Source organism: Cydia pomonella, chromosome 1, assembly GCF_033807575.1.
Source record: "Cydia pomonella isolate Wapato2018A chromosome 1, ilCydPomo1, whole genome shotgun sequence".
Taxonomy (NCBI): domain Eukaryota; kingdom Metazoa; phylum Arthropoda; class Insecta; order Lepidoptera; family Tortricidae; genus Cydia; species Cydia pomonella.
This window is the reverse complement of record NC_084703.1, coordinates 42,199,824-42,216,872: the sequence shown is the minus strand read 5'-3', so window position 1 is coordinate 42,216,872 and position 17,049 is coordinate 42,199,824. Positions and strand designations below refer to the sequence as shown.

At 40.2% G+C, this 17,049-nt stretch overlaps 1 protein-coding gene across 1 annotated transcript in view; it reads left to right on the top strand.

Moving 5' to 3' along the window:
* LOC133524232 (probable E3 ubiquitin-protein ligase HERC2) overlaps positions 1-17,049 on the top strand; it is a 115,857-nt gene that overhangs the window by 79,972 nt on the left and 18,836 nt on the right. The window contains exons 67-80 of the mRNA XM_061860135.1: positions 292-459; positions 1,111-1,208; positions 2,682-2,838; positions 3,093-3,274; positions 7,385-7,674; positions 8,171-8,320; positions 8,456-8,676; positions 8,875-8,969; positions 9,327-9,433; positions 9,947-10,124; positions 10,512-10,635; positions 11,516-11,645; positions 12,216-12,322; positions 12,587-12,714. Coding sequence (XP_061716119.1) covers positions 292-459; positions 1,111-1,208; positions 2,682-2,838; positions 3,093-3,274; positions 7,385-7,674; positions 8,171-8,320; positions 8,456-8,676; positions 8,875-8,969; positions 9,327-9,433; positions 9,947-10,124; positions 10,512-10,635; positions 11,516-11,645; positions 12,216-12,322; positions 12,587-12,714 — 2,135 coding nt within the window. The remainder of the gene's footprint in view (positions 1-291; positions 460-1,110; positions 1,209-2,681; positions 2,839-3,092; positions 3,275-7,384; positions 7,675-8,170; positions 8,321-8,455; positions 8,677-8,874; positions 8,970-9,326; positions 9,434-9,946; positions 10,125-10,511; positions 10,636-11,515; positions 11,646-12,215; positions 12,323-12,586; positions 12,715-17,049) is intronic.

The window sequence follows — 17,049 nt, the reverse complement described above, 5'->3', positions numbered from 1 at the left end:
GGACAGATTGACGCACTGACGCTTAATTATTGGCCTTCGTGTGTCGCCTTTGGATCTGGACTCCGCAAAAAATGCGAATTAACGTCGGTGCTCGCTTTGTAGCACTAGCAAGCGATTGTCACGAGCTGAGCAAAGCTTGCAAATATTCTTATTAACGTTCATTTTTCCACACTACGTAAAAACCGCCTTTTATAGTGGCAAATTGGTTTGCCAGATTATACTTGTCACATGAGTGCTCTGATTTTATTGAAATTACGTGGAAGTGCTGACATTATATTACTTATGTACCAGGCGTGGTGAAGATACCGGGAGCTGTATCGCTCCGCGTGGTGTTCGAGCAAGGCTGCTCAACGGAAAGACGGAACGATCCGCTGACGATCTCGGACGCTGCCGGACGAGTCATAGCCACTCGTTCCGGACGGGACCCGTCCGACTGGGAGGACGAGATCATAGTACCGGGTGAGTTACATACCTGTTCTGTGTAGCTGTAGGATCACACTCATATTACAGCTAAATGAACACTTTTTTACAAGCTTTTATTTAGTTTCATCTGTCCCGTTGTCTATCGGTCTGTCTGTCGTTGTACAGTCAGCGATAACAGCTTGTACCAAAAATGATTTTTTTTCCAAAAACTTATTTTGGCTTGATAATTATACTCCCGCTTGTACTATTTAAATCTTAATTAATTTAAGTGATATATTTACTACAGCGATTTATAAGTGTTAGGAACAGAATAAAGAAAAAACGGAAATAAGAATGGGTTTGAAGAGTACCTTTGGTCAGTGAGTTAATTATCATATCATTATCTTCTTGGCTTTTCTTCTATCTCACTAATCAATGTCAGTCAGTCCACACAACAAAATAAAATGCACTAGGCTCGTAGTCGAAAGGGTTTGATATTTTGAGTTTAAAATAAAATCAAATGCAGGCAAGATGCACCGGCCATGATAGGTTTTTGTCAAGTGGTATTCTCAATATCTGGGAAATGACTGAATGCAGTTTTGAAGGGTGGAAAATGCGGTGATTAACAGAACGTAAATTTGACGGATAATGTTGCTAGATGTTTAGTATATTCCTAAACAATAAGTGATGTGATGTTATATTTTGCAGGTGACGAATTGAGGTGGCGATTCAAGAGTGACAGCTCCGTAAACGGCTGGGGTTGGAGGTTCTCCGCTTGCCCCATAATACCAAAGGTACCTCTATATGTACGTATCTCATATACACAACTAATGGATTAACAACTACTTTTTATTTATTTATTTAACATGGAGAACCAACAGCTATAACTATACTAATAACAACATAAATACTCACATGTAGCAACATCTTAATATTTAACATTAAGAGCCAACAGGAGTGGTCATTTCTCCATACAAACGTACTCGACTGTTTCCTCCTTGGTTTTTGAAGCTAGAGCAATGATTTTTTGAACACAGATTAATATTACCAATATCTGTGTCGGTCTGTTTTGAGTTTTTTGATATTTTTATTTTTCAAAGCGCTAGAGCCCTTCAAAGGTGGCCAAAAACGGCCTAATTGACTATGCCGCAAAGAGAAGCGTGGTATTCAAAACTGATATCAAAAAAGCAAAACAGTCCGACACAGATAATTTCATAATCATTTATATTTCCAGGTTACGATTAGTTAAGTTTTGGAGGAGGAAACAGTCGAGTACGAAACCTCGATTTATGAGATTTTTACGGAGGATTTTTCGCCTAAGCTGCAGTTGTCCTTATCACACTAATTTTAGGGGCGGGGTCGTTTCTAAATATGTACACAGACAGAAAAGTGATGGGCAATAATCAACATTTAATGTCGATAATCTAGTGATGTGAGTAGGCATCGATAAACCATAATAAATTCGCGATTTACCTGTTAGTAGGCGAAGTAAGTGAAGTGAGTATGCACTTTGGTCTCAGGTGATACCGTTTAGCAATATTATTCCTTGGATCATACAAAGCTGAGCGGATGCACTAGCTACAAGACTAACTTCTGGCTAATCCCCAAAAAAGGAGGGGAAAAGTCGGCATATGCGATCCAATTTGCTTCTGTTCCTACCTATCTGTTGCTATTACGTAGATCACATTTAGGATGATTTTTGTGTAAATTAGGAACAATAAAAAATATTCTAGAAATAATAGTTTCAAATTTGTATACACAAAATTGGATATAACGGGTGTGACCTGTAATAGTGGCAACAAATTAAACTGCAGGCTGTACTCCTGAAACTAACCAACATTTGTTCAGCGAGTTTTAATAATAGCTTGTGTTTTGATTTGTATTCTTAGACGCAATGTATTGCAAATTTTATTATGTTAAAGTTTAAATTTGTACGAAAAAGAGAAAATCTATAGCTGCAGCGTTAGTGGAGTATAATATATATTTTAATTATTTGCACGTGTCACAACGTGTTAAAATATATATTATACTCCACTAACGCTGCATCTTTTAAAAATGATGAATCCTTTAGATTTTCTCTTTTTCGTACAAATTTAATTTAATATTATTATAATAAAAATATACTCAATATAACTAAGTTATATAACTTAAGCAGATTTAATATTACATATTTTCAATTTTCGCTCTCATCAGTGTAATTGACGTTGATTGTCACGCTTTAAAATCTAGTGAAGTTATGTTCAATCTCACTTGTCAATTAAAAGCTAAATTTGTTACAGGAAACCGGTTCGGACCGGTTCGTGCTCTCCCGGCCGTCGGTGGAGCTAGCGTGGCGGCTGCTCGACGGGCCGGTGCTCGCGACCATCTCCAACGACCACCAGATGGCGCCGCGCCTGGCCGAGGCGCTAGCCACTTGTGCTCAGATGCCCACTCTGTGTACGTATACTATCTAAACCGGTTTGTATTCTCGTGTCCGTCGGTGGATAGCGTGACGGCTGTTAGACCGGCCCTTGCTAAAAATTTACAGTGTTACAATTATTTTACCTCAATCTAGACCGGTACAGACCGTTTATTCGTGCATGCCTGTGTAAACATCTTAATGTCCTCGGACAGATCAGTTGTTGTTTGTCGGCGAGTGTCGGTAGTTAGTGATGCGCGATGTGTTGACCGTCGGTACGCTTGTCGTGCAGCGTGGCGCGCGCGCGTGTGGTGCGTGCGGCGCCTGCGCGGCGTGCTGTGCGCCGGCGCCGCGCCCGCCGCCGCCGCGCCGCCCGCGCTCGCCGCCCTGCCCGCGCTGCTGCTCGCCCAGCACGACTCCGAGGAGGCCGCCGTGCACGCGGGGGCGCACCTCCTGCACACGCACTACCTCAAGGTGGGCTCGACCTCAACACACACTTCCTAGTTACGACCGCGTCCATCCCCCCCACCCCCACCGGCCCCGAGTCCGCTTTCCGAACATTGTGCAGCCCGAAGCCCCAAAACCTCCGGAACTCTAAGTGTCGCCAGGCGACAACCTAAACTCACCAATTACTTACGCCACCGTAAGTCCAAAGCCACGTGCGACCTGTGTTGTATCGAGAAAAGGTAGATTTTTGTTTAGTTACATTTATGCAATTAGGGACTTTTGGTTGGGACCGTTCACTTTAAGACGAACAAGAAGCCACGCAAAACATCTTAAAACGGAAACCGGCCATAAAACGAAACCTTGTTGACTTTATGGCGTTCGCTTTGTGTTTCCTATTTGAGGTCCCAATATACAATGTGTTTGTACATGTATAGTAGAGCCGGTAACCACGTATAGTACGATGAATTTTTCATCACACTTGTTCGAAAAAGATCTTATTTCATGCAGGAGCACTGAATGACAAAGGCCTATATGTTCCCGCGGGAGTTAAAGACTTTGAAACAAATGCTACAACTCCGTATAGCTTTTTAGGCTTCCGTAGCCAAATGGCAAAAAAACGGACCCCTTATAGATTCGTCATGTCCATCTGTCTGTCCGATTATTTTTATTAATAATGTCACTTAATCATACAAACCAAGTAGCATAAATTTGTTTTACTTTAAAAATACTGATGTTTATAATTTAATATTTATGTTTATGTTTAAAATTACGTATTTAATTTTATTAATTTAACAGCCGTTTAATAGTTATTTACGATACAAGTGCGAAAAATAGGAAATTCACATGTATGATACAACGTTTTACCGTACATATGACCTTTAAATTTTCGACATGGTTACATAATATGCTAATTTACGCACTAGTGCAGAAAAGTCACACCATATGTACTGTAAAATATTTTTTCACCTCAGCAACTCGAAAAAGCCTACTTTCGTCACTCCAGGGAGTGAGACAAAGTAGCTTTTTAATTTAGTGAAGGCCATGAATACAGGAATAAAAACTTTACTCGTTGAATTTTTTTAACCTTTAATATGTTCTCACTGTACTGAGGTGAAAAGTTGTATGTGTTACACGGGAGCAAAGTTATTTTACATCTCGTGTTTTCGCTCGTGATTCAATTATAGAATCTTTCGCTTACTCGGGACTCAAAATTAACATTCGCAAGAAAAACTAACTTTCCTCTCTTGTTGCACAAATAACGATTTCATAAGTCTGTTCCTTCCGTGCCTAACCTCTCAAGAAATTACAAAATGGCGTACGAATGTTTGATATGTCACCGTATTTAAGAATTTTTTCTTCGCAAGTATAATGAAAAACATTGTGTGTAACTCCGGGGGTAAGAATATTGCAAACTCGGGCCTTTAATTCCCTCGTATCCAAAATTTCACTTACCCTTCTCGTTGCACAATGTACTATTATTTTATTATATTTTATTTCATACGGAAAAGCAACAGCTTAAGTAGGTTTAAGATCATTTATTCTCATAAGAATTTACAATTCACTTATCGAGATAAATACAAAACAGTATATTAAATTTTGTTTAGAGCGCACAAATAACTTAAATATTTCATTTAACTTAACTAAAACAGGTAGTTTTACAAAATACTTATTAATAACCGACCGCCCGCAAAGCGGGCGGCGATAACGCACGAGTATCTATGCGAAACAAGTTTACAATTGGGTACACAGAAAGGTTAATACTAGATGTGGCATGCATACACTGAGCGTAGTTGAGTATAACATAGGTAAGTTGCGTTACTTAGGTCTATAAATATATTTTAAATACATACTATTATGTCATTGTATCTTAATTATGTTTATTGAATTGTATATTTTATGGCTGCAGTGATAAGTTCGATTTATGAAATTATATACAAGTAAGTATTAGGTGCATATAGCAATATTTTAATTTAGAAATTCTTTAAAACGTGATTTTTAAGCAAGGATTTAAAATGGGACATTGATTTTGTTTCTTTAATAACTATAGGAAGTTTGTTAAACAATTGAGCACCTTCGTATAAAATACTTTTTCGCCCGTAGTTTGTTCGCGATGGACGTAAAATTAAGTCGTTGGCATTACGTAATTTCATTCTTTGCACATGGTGCTTCCTAGTGAAGTTTAATTGAGTTCGTATATCGTTTTTAAGTATTTTTCTTACTAATAGGCAGTTATAGTACACATAGGTTTGATTTATATTCAAGAGTTTCGTTTCACTATATAAGGTTTTTGTTGGAGTGAGATAATGATATTGAAATAGCACTTTTATGAGTTTATTCTGGGCAATTTGCAGTGCTTCAAGATTAGTTTTAACGGCAGTACCCCACACTTCAATTAAGTAGTCTATGTGCGGTTTTATAAGCGAGTTATATATGGTGTACCGTACTTGAGTTGGAATATTTTTTGCAAAGCTCCGCAAGGCCCCACTTAATGACGTCAGTTTGGATTTTACTTTATCAATATGTGGCTTCCAATTTAAGTTTTTATCCAGTATTAACCCAAGATATTTTTCTTTTTCTACTTTTTGAATGGCTACGTTGTTTATTTTAAGAGGTTGAAATTCCGGTATTTTTTTATTTTTGGCTGCAAAAATTATATAGTTCGTTTTCGAGATGTTGATAGTTAATAGGTTACATTGAAACCACGTGTTTAATAGGTCCAGATCATTTTGCGCATCATTTATAACACTGCTGATAGAGTTTCCAAAATAAAAGAGGCTTGTATCGTCTGCATATAGTGTAATGTCACCTTTAAGGCCAAGTTCGTTTATGTTATTAATGTAAATAAGGAACAGTAACGGTCCTAAAATTGAGCCTTGAGGGACGCCACATGTTATCGCTTTTAGCTCGCTTTGATGGTTCTGAATTTTAACTATTTGGTGTCGATTTGTGAGGTATGATTTAAGTATATCTAATGCAGTACCAGCAATACCTAACGCTCGTAGTTTTTGTATAAGCAGGCTGTGACTGACGGTGTCAAATGCTTTTTTTAAGTCTATGAAGATGCCCAATGCTATTTGCTTATTGTCTATGTTAACTTTTATTCTTGTTACTATATCAATTGTTGCCGAAAGTGTGTTTGATTGGGGTTGAAAACCATATTGTTTTTCATAAAGGAAATTTACAGTGTCCAAATATGTTTTAATGCGACTATATAAGACCTTTTCAAATACTTTTGAAATTACTGGGAGAACTGAAATTGGGCGATAGTTATTTGGATCAGATTGGGTTCCAGATTTGTAGATTGGTGACACTTTAGCTAGTTTTAAGCTATTAGGAAAGACACCTTCGTTAAGACTTCTATTTATACAATTAGTTAAATCTTCTTTTATTAGGTTCTTAAGATATTTTATTGATTTCGTATTTAGGCCATCTAGTCCTGAGCTTGTATTAAGATTAAGATTATCAATTATTTTTGAAATTTCATCAGTAGTAGCCGGTTTAAATTTAAATAGTTTAAAGGGGTTTGGCTTGGAAGTACAAGTATATGTTGTATTTTGACTGTAGTTTTTAGGAATGGCATCTGCTAACGACGAGCCGATATTGGAGAAATAAGTATTAAAAATGTCACACATTTCCTTTACATCTGACGTAGTTGCTGTTCCAGAGTCCAGTTTTGCCGGTGCTGAGCGTTCTATCGTTTTGTTCGCTGATAGACTATTAATTAGCTTCCACATCTTTGATGGATTATTTTTGCAGTCCATGAAAGCTTTATGGTAGTATCTTGATTTCGTACCTTGAATGATATTTGTCACTTTGTTTCGTTTAGTTTTAAACTCTTGCTTCAATTTGTCGTTTTCTGGGTTTAGTTTAAGTTTTAGTAAACTAAAACTAGGTTAACATAAATATGTATCAGACAAGCCAATTAAAGATTTCCACAGACACGATAAAATTCATCGTACTATACGTGGTTAACGGCTCCACTGTACGTGTGTGTGTATTATACATATTGAAACTGTTCTTACTGTTTGTGTATCAGCTGCACGAGCCAAGTTGTAGTCTCATTAGAGTATTTAGCGTTTATAAACGCTGAAGGACGATCGGTGTGATTGGTTTAACACAAAAAGGTTCGGTCCCCAGGAGCTGGCGTTGCTCGCGTGCGGGCTGCGGCTCGATGCGCGCATGTGCCATGGCGCGGACGCGGCGCGCTGGGCCTGGTTCAAGCGGTACTGCCTGTGCGTGCGCACCGCCGACGCGCTCATCGGGCGGACCCCGCCGCCGGCGCCCTTCCTGGCCGAGGTCAGGAAGCGGCTGGCCGATCTGGGCGTCTACGACCCGCAGGACGGGAGCCCGGCCCGCCCCCGCCCGGGGGAGGACGACGCCAAGTCGAGCAGGACGAGAGACGATCAGCTCACGACTTGGGCACCGAGGTGAGAGCCGATCAACTTTAGCTTTAAGTTGCATTCACAAGAGCGCCGAAACGCTATGATCTCCCGAAAGAGATGCACACTGTAGTACCGAAGCCCTTCGACCGCATCCCTCTGTTCGACCCGAGCTGTACGGCGTCCGGTCGCGGCTCGGTTCCACTTCGGTTGGCACTGGACGCGCCGGCGTGCGGTCCGCCCGGTCGCCAAGTGAACGCCCCTCGCAGTGTCATTTCTGACCGAAGCCCGGTAATGTAGAGACATTGTGAGGATAGCAGGATGATTATGAATCGTGTACCGAGGTAAGAGTAACCGTTTCGGTTTACGCGAGGCCCCAACCGCAGAGGGGTTTTACGACATTCAAATTAAAATTGACGAACTCTAAGGGTTCATCTCATCAACTCATCAGTGAAGAATGAAACCACCTATGCGATCAAATTTTGCGGACACTTTAACGGCTATTTGGTTAAACTGACCTTAAATCGTCTCCATTTTGTTTCAGGCGAGGCACCGAATCCGGAGAGCCAAGTCCCCGGCCCGGCCGCAACACAAAACCCGAGCCGAGTACCTCCACGCCGTTATACTACCCTTGGGAAGACAACACCAAGTTCACACGGCAGCACGACGAGCAGCTCTTACATTGGGTCAATAAGTAAGTTCTCCCTCAGAACGATGTTAACTAGTAGGTACACCACCGGACAGGTACACATCATGTCCACAGCTCCGGAGAATCAATAGATCGTAAACATGATTTCCTGAAGTAAAGTATGACCCTCGTTATTCCCAGGCGGCCCGAAGATTGGACCGGGTGGTGGGCGGGCAACCCGCGCGGCTGCGCGGTGTACGGCTGGGGTCACAACCACCGCGGGCAGCTGGGCGGCGTGGACGGCGCCAAGGTGCGCGCGCCCAGCGCCTGCCACGCGCTCGCGCAGCTCAACCCCGTGCAGCTGGTGGGCGGCGAGCAGACGCTGTTCGCCGTCACGCCCGACGGGAAGGTTTATGCCACCGGTGAGGGAATAGCGACAAGTACTGGTAGGACAAACTGGGTGCTAAACTATTTCGTGCAACTATGAAAATTCGAAGAAATGCTGGGCAGTAAGCTTCAGCCAACTGTTAAATATCATTATGTTCGGCAAATCTTATAGAATTTCTTTCAATCAATCCTTTTGAGAGGTTTTTAATTTCAATTGAAATCGTATGCTGCAGGTTACGGCGCCGGTGGCCGTTTAGGCATCGGCGGAATAGACTCCGTGTCGACGCCGACGCTCTTGGCGTCCATTCAGCACGTGTTCGTAACTAAGGTAAGGCTTTTGAAATAAAAATACACGATAAACATTCCCAGTTGGTCTTTGGACATGAAACATCACTCAGCCCTCCCTAACACTGACGAACTCCTCACATTTTTTTACCATATGTTGGGATAATATGCTCATTTGTTGTAAATTAGGTTGATGGGAATCAAATGGCGATGCTTCGCCACTATGTCAGAAGATCTACCGCCAATATAGAAAAGTTTAAAATCGTTATCTGACTCTCTTGCTTTTGCATATTCGACTGATAGTAAGGCAGATAAGTATTATACGTTTTCCGAGGTTGGCGTTCGAGTTCGAGAAGTTGGTTTAGAGGGTGGTATTGAGCGGTCGGGCAACATGTTGCAGGTGGCGTGCAACTCGGGCGGGAAGCACTGCCTGGCGCTGTCCTCCGAGGGCGACGTGTACAGCTGGGGCGAAGGCGACGACGGCAAGCTCGGCCACGGAAACAGGGTGTAAGGATACTTTTATATCTTAAGTTGTACGACCATACCTCTAGAGCTGGACCATGCTAAGTTTCCTCAAGACCATGCTAAGTTTTATATAAGCCCCATGTTATACGGGATGTATGCGTACTTACTGCCAAGTTTGTGCTAAGTTAGCGTGGTCAGAACTTTTGATCATGCGTAGTCAATGTTACGATATCAAATGAGACGAAAGATGGATATAGTGTCTCCCATTCAAATATCTACCTCAATATTTAACATACTAAACCCTTTATTCATACAACTTAGAAAACCTCTGTTAAATTTTGTCTCTTTCTAATAAACACAAATGTCAAAATGACGAATATAGAAACGACTATAAACGGTTTGTTACATTTGACAGATGTTTATGAATAAGGCATTAATGATGCGCGTTATAATATACAGATCCTTATGAGAGATGGCACACCGCTTGCGTGACGTGTGCGTGCACAGCTCCAACACGCAGCCGGTGTGCTTTAATACTGTTTGTTCGTTCCACAGGAGCTACGACCGGCCCCGACTGATTCCATCTCTCTCTGGCATGGAAGTAGTCCAGATAGCCTGCGGCGGCGCGCACTCGGCGTGCCTGACGGCGCGCGGGCGCATATACACGTGGGGCAAGGGGCGCTACGGGCGGCTCGGCCACGGGGACTCGGAGGACCAACTAGTTCCGAAGATGGTTAGTGTTACTACTTTACAAGAGCTAAATACAATACTTCCAGTCCTTATCTGGTCCCCGGAACGTGCAGCCTTAAATTGGTTCTAAGAGATTTCAACAGTGTGCACTGAGATCGCTCGCATACGTTTGCATTTGTTTAACATGGACGCCTTGCCGTGGCTCCGCTGGTGGTCGCCCCGCTCGAGCGTCCACTCACATAGTGGGCTCCATATCATTGCTATGTGCGACGTGCTTACTTTAGTTCCCCGAAAACCATAATCGTGCTAAATGTGGGAAAAACATTCACTTTCGTGGGCTCATAATTTCATACTATATCATGTATAGAGCATGTATAAAGTTTATAAATAACCAGTTAATATGTGGTACTGACATTGCATGTGATTGCAGGTGGAGTTCCTGGCCTCGTACCGGGTGATAGACGTGGCGTGCGGCTCGGGCGACGCGCAGACGCTCTGCATCACCGACGACGACAACGTGTGGTCGTGGGGCGACGGCGACTACGGTAAATTAGGTATACTGATGTATTTACACATTACATTTTTTTTTATTACAGATAAATCACAATTACATAATATGTGATCAAAAAGTATCGTTAAACCACAATGGTTTGTCTCGATACTCCGTTCGCCAGTATTTAATAATTAGCTATACAATGCAATACACATACACATCTAACTCGTAAATTACATTATGATTGCAAATATCCCAAACTGAGCGCGTCTGTTATCATACCGGCCGGCCTAGCAAAACAAGAAACGGTCCCCGCTTACTCGATACATCCATCCATTTGGACTAAATGAAATAACATAAATATGCATTAGTTAAAATAATTTAATTGTTTAAGCATTTCCTTTTTAAGAATATATGCTATATTTTTTGGTGTTATCTTATCTTTCCACTATACTTTATATAACAGCGACTTTCACTACTATCTTCTTCTTCAACCTAGCGTTTTCCCAGCCTGGTGCCAGGGTCTGCTTTCCTACTAAGTCTTCTCTACTTTGCCCCGTCGTCGGCATTCCCAGGTGTGAGATTGTTCCCTTCCATGTCCACTTTCACAACTTCTAGAGCTTCGTTAATAGAGTCCAGCAGGGTGCACCACGAGCAGGAGAGTTTGGATTCACAAGATTTTATTTGAATCCCTTACATCCTTTGACTACTATATATATATATATATATATATGTTTTATTGATTACCGAGTTAAAATATTGTATAAATTATTTTAAGGACATGTTTTTGTACGCCAAAAGGCAAAACATAGTGATACCAAATTGATAATATTATACACCACTGTATCAGTTTCACCTATGTTTTACAAATAAACTCTTTGACTATTGATTATATACTTTAAAAAAAGTATAATGAATTAATGTAGTCTTATCTGTGCCAGGGCGAGGAGGCTCAGAGGGTTGCAAGCAGCCAATGAAGATAGAATGCTTGAAAGGCCTGAGGGTCATAAAGGTGGAGTGCGGCTCGCAATTCTCCGTTGCTCTCTGCCAGTGCGGAAGCGTCTACACGTGGTAAGAAATATAGCAATGCTATATAGAAATATTATCATACATTACACCGTCAACTACAAGTAGGTACAGTCAGCATCAATACTAGCGAATGAAATAACGGTATCTGCCACCCTGGAGTACTCTCCCAAATAGCCATACATTACAGTTCGCGTTCAAAAGTATCTGTCACAGTCTGATTGTTCTACAATGTAGATACATAGGTTTTTGGTAAGATATTAGAGTATGGTAGATACTTGTGACTCGTAGCCTGATCCGTTACTTTTGATGCTGACTGGACACGAATGATTTATTGAACACATTAATAGTAGATTGTATAACAAGAGCGCCAAGTAACGCATTTTATCTGTCCCTAACGAAGCGAGGAAGGAAGGATTTCGACGCTGGCAGCGTCGAGCTTTTATAAATCGTCTGAACTTAGCTACAAATTCTAGCGACTCACTCAAGCTTCTTACGTTCTTCTACGATGACACTCAAAATTATGATACAGAACAGAATTAGGCCACGTGGATGGAAAAATTCAGAAATGGCCTTCGTCTATGTATATTCATATTGAAATTTATGTTACAACAGGGGTAAGGGCGACTACCACCGGCTCGGGCACGGCAGCTACGAGCACGTGCGGAGACCCATGCGCGTCACGGGCATGCAGGGCAAGATGATAGTGTCCATAGCCACTGGTGAGATTGCATTGCGATCTGTTTTGTCAGCTTCAGGTTGTAGCAACTGATGCGACCATCTTAACACCTATGCTAGCAAATACTTGGTTACTACGAACTCCTGCTACTACGAACTATAGTATGCTTACTATACGTGTACAATATAGAATTTTAACGGCTCTATTGATAAAAAGATGTTCCTTATCGGAGTTATCGGCTTTTCATTAATTTTGGTTTTTGAGTGACGTATTAAAAACTTTGATGACAACATTTGATTTTTTGTAGGGAGTCTCCACTGCGTCGCTTGTACGGACACTGGCGAGGTGTACACGTGGGGTGACAACGACGAAGGACAGCTAGGAGACGGGACCACGTTGGCTGCGCAACGGCCGAGACTGCTTACTGCTTTGCAGGTACGTTACCGTAATAACTTTGCAGGTTGTTCGCGTCCATACTTCCGTCAAGTATTTTAATATAAACATTTTTACCAAATATCACGCAAGATGGCGTTGTACCGGGAGCGGCGATTTCTACATCACGCTATCGAAATGTTTCTAGGGATTGTATATAAGGGTTTGGGATTATTTTTAATATATTGGCTTTATTTGTGACTGGTTGTTTATATTCATAGTCAATCCTCCTAAAGTAAAGAGCGCCCTTTTTGAGAATTAGGAGTACATACATTGGTCCTTCGAACCGGATTGTACTGGGCCTTAAGTGTTTTAGTGGTGCTTTCCTGCGTCAAGTGGCAACAGATTGTTGTCGAGGGTGCAGTCTCCGAGGGCGGCAGCGGATTTGGAGCAGTCGACGGAGTCAGCGGCGCCGTGACGTCACGGTGATCAACTTGGCGGGAAAATTCAACTTAAGGTTCAAGTACTAGTGAAGTGAAAGTGTAAGAAGATTTCAAACTGTGAGTACATTTTATGTTTATCTGTGGAAAGTGTCATAAATTGAACTGTCACCTGTCTAAATAGTATTTGGAATGTAAAGCTGTCAAGTTTGGACTTAGTAAAATTCATAGATTAAAGTAGAAATTTTCAAAGTGTTTAGGACTTAGAATAGTTTAAGAAAAAGTGATCCGACGGGGAACCCAGGGGCAGCTCACTTCATACTTTACTAAATTCCATAGACGCCAGCGCCCTCTGGTGAAGGAAGCTGTCATCAATAATTAAAAAAAAAAACTTCTTGACGTTTGTAACCGTTTGTTGTTTGATTTTCTTGTCATTCAACTCTGATTGTGATTTTTCCATTTTCCGGACGTTCATGCGCACTTTCGAAATATTTTGATTTGATTATTATTAAAAAGTTTTTGTTATTTGTTACTGTTTGAAATTTGAGTTTTTCTGTTAGTTGTTTTATTATTCGTTGTTTAAAATTTTATTAATCGTAGAGTTTTTCTGAGTTTGTTGACATGAGTGAACTTCGGAGAAAGCGTTGTGTTTTTGGCTGTGATGCTTTTGGTAAGTATCTATTGGCTATTATTAACTTGTATGTTTGATATTTTCATGCTTTACTTGTACTGCGACTACACAAATCGATAAAACACTTAACCATGGTTTAAGAAAGCCGGTACATGAATAGGCTTTTGTGGTGCCGCACATGACACAGCATTTCTCAGTAGAGCTTTCTAGGGCTTCACATTTTTTACCCATATTTAAACGCCAACTAAGATATGCAGACAAATGCCAGTTACTTGTATTTATTATTCTTTTTGCTATTTAAATTTATTACCAAGTAAATAAATTAGAGTTACACCAAGCTAACTTGGCAGCGATTTGGATAGCACGTGCAATTACTATTTTAAATGTAATTTTTACATTTCAAATAACACTTGCACAGTCTGTGCTATCAAAATCGCTGCCAACTTAGCTTAGTCTAACTCTAAGTAAGTCACAAGCAAAAGCTAGTATATCATAAATGACAATTAACTCACAACCAACCACTGGTAACAAGGTGGTTTGTTATTAGATTGTGTAAACAATAGGTTAAAACATTGACTGTTTGTAAGAATAAAGTGAACTGATTTATATTTTTTACTGAATTCCAGTTGCACATGGTGTCCCAATACATAAATTTCCGAACCCGGAGAAACAGCCTGATTTGTTTGATGCTTGGTTATCTGCTGTTGGAAGCCATATACAAGAAAGCGATCATAGAAGAATTTATAGAAACAAAAGGATATGTGATCACCATTTTGAAAACAATTGCAAGACCACTGGAGGTCGTCTTGTGTGGTCAGCAGTGCCAACCATTAACTTGAAAAGTAAATATATTTTTTTACTTTATGGTGTTTACTACTACTAGATCAACAGTTATTTGTTTTACAAGGGGGCAAAGTGGTTATTTAACCTCTCATGCTAATATTGATACCCGAGCAAGTGATAGATTTCAAAATTGAACCACAAGCATAGTAAGTGGTTCGAAAAATGGAATTGATCCAAAATTAATGTTATTAGATATTTATCATTCAAAATCATCATTTAAAAGTCAATTATACCAGAAAACATAAGAAAACAACTTAAAATTTGTATTTAATTACTCAAGCATTTTGATTTGAGCTAGTTCGGCAGATCAGCTCGAACAGCGCATACATATATGCAGTTCTGTTTGTGATTTGTAACTATTAATAGTAACTTGGCAAAGGCGGATCTCGCCTGGGCTGGGTAATTATGTATCTATTTGCTCTGATATTTTTTCTAATCTCATACTGTGGGGACTTTCAGTTTGAGACTTCGAGCAACACCGGCTTTCGGCACGTCAGAAGGAAGGAGCCTAAGCGATATCTTACAGAACAAATAATTCTGCCATTTTTTGCGGGGGGAAACGTGCACACTGCACACAGTCGTACTTCTCACTCACTAAATACAAAATCCAATCTGTAATGACGACACAAATACATAGAAAATGACACACGTCAAAGACAAATCTTGCACACCTCAATCTCTTTTTGTGTACGGACAAGTCACAACATGCACCGCCATAGGCACAGTTGTGCCTATGCTTTGGCAGAGGGGAAATAGTATGAAAGCCATCTCCCTTCCCTGTGTTGCTCGAAGGTTTGAGATGGTGTTAAACTCTGCGTTGTGGTAGACAATCCTATTTCTGCAATTCTCTAGTTTGCTTTTCTAAGAATACTGTTTTAACCAATTACAGGGCTCCGGCAAACTATTGCTACTTTTGTGGAGAATGATCACAGTTACTGCCAACCACGAAGAGGACCATTGCAGTCAAGACCTTTGGTTGATATAACAAACTTGCCTGGGCCATCAGTTGACTCTGCCATACATCCAATACCTTCTGGATCTACTTCAACTACTTGCATAACAGTGTCAAGCGAAAAGTATACTCGAAGATCACACACAAAATTTGATGCAGGTAATAAATGTTTTATAATACTTACAAGTTGTTACTTTTGCGATTTCTACCTACCTACTAGGGATTGCTCCCGGAACTGAGTATGAACAGCGAGAACCGGGAATTCCCAGGTTCGGTACTGTATTTGTATATATATTTTGAAATTTGATTCAGACAACAACATACAAATACAGACTCATCATACATATAAGTTTCATATATGTACTAACTAAACACTATTTTGGCTATAGAACGGCGTGGCTCCGTTTAATCGTGTGCTCTTGTGTGGCATTCGGCAGTTTGCCCAGGAACCTCCGAAACTCCCTTCAGCCAGAAGTTGGCTCACTCGATTGTCCCGCGGCAGGCACACCACAAAAGTGTATAGAAAATCAGTACCGGAAGCACTTCTAGTACAGTCAAGTGCAAAAACTTTTTCTAAATCAGAACACGACACTAATAATGCCCTTAAACGGATCCCCCACTATTTTTGTTACATCTTGTATATAAATTATTTTGTGCTCTTCTGTGGATTTGGGTTTGTGAAGGAGGTTCCTTTTTTTTTAAATGCACGTACTAAAACACAAATAAAACTTTTTTTTGTTCGAAATTCGTTGTACTATATTATATCCTTAAAAGGGAATAATGAAATTGATATTGAATTGAATTTTTTTTATTTTAGACTTTCAAATCCATATTGACAATATATATGACCAGCTGACAGTGTTGAAACTCTGTTTAAGTATAACAAAATATTATAACCTATTTTTTTTTTCAGACCTAACCTTCGAGTATTTACAATCTAAAACTGAAGCAAGGTGCTCTCGAAAACTACGGCAGAAAGAAAACGAAATAAGACGATTGCGGCAAAAGGTTCTAAAAACGAAGTTACATCTTTTACAAATACGGAAAGCTGCCGCTAGCAGAGAATTTGAGAAATTTGCTCAGCACATGTCGGAGTCATCAAAATTATTTACAAGAATGCAGATTTTTGAAGGGGGAAAAAAAAAACATGGGCGTAGATTCTCCATGGAGGAAAAAATATTATCTCTGTCAATTTTTAAGAAAAGCCCTAAAGCATACAAACTAATGTGTAAGCATTTTACTTTACCATCTAAGAAGGTTTTGAAATCATTGCTAGCACAAATCAAACTAACAACAGGAATCAATAGTGTAATTTTTGATCAATTAAAAGAGACAGTTTCAAAGATGTTGCCGCAAGATCGTCTGTGTACGTTAGTATTTGATGAAATGTCCATTTCTCCACAAGTACAATACAATGTTTATACAGACGATCTTGTTGGTTTTGTAAACTACGGTAATGAAAAAAAACCTGAGTTTGCAAATCACGCATTAGTTTTTATGGTTAAAGGTATTATAAAAAATTTTAAGCAACC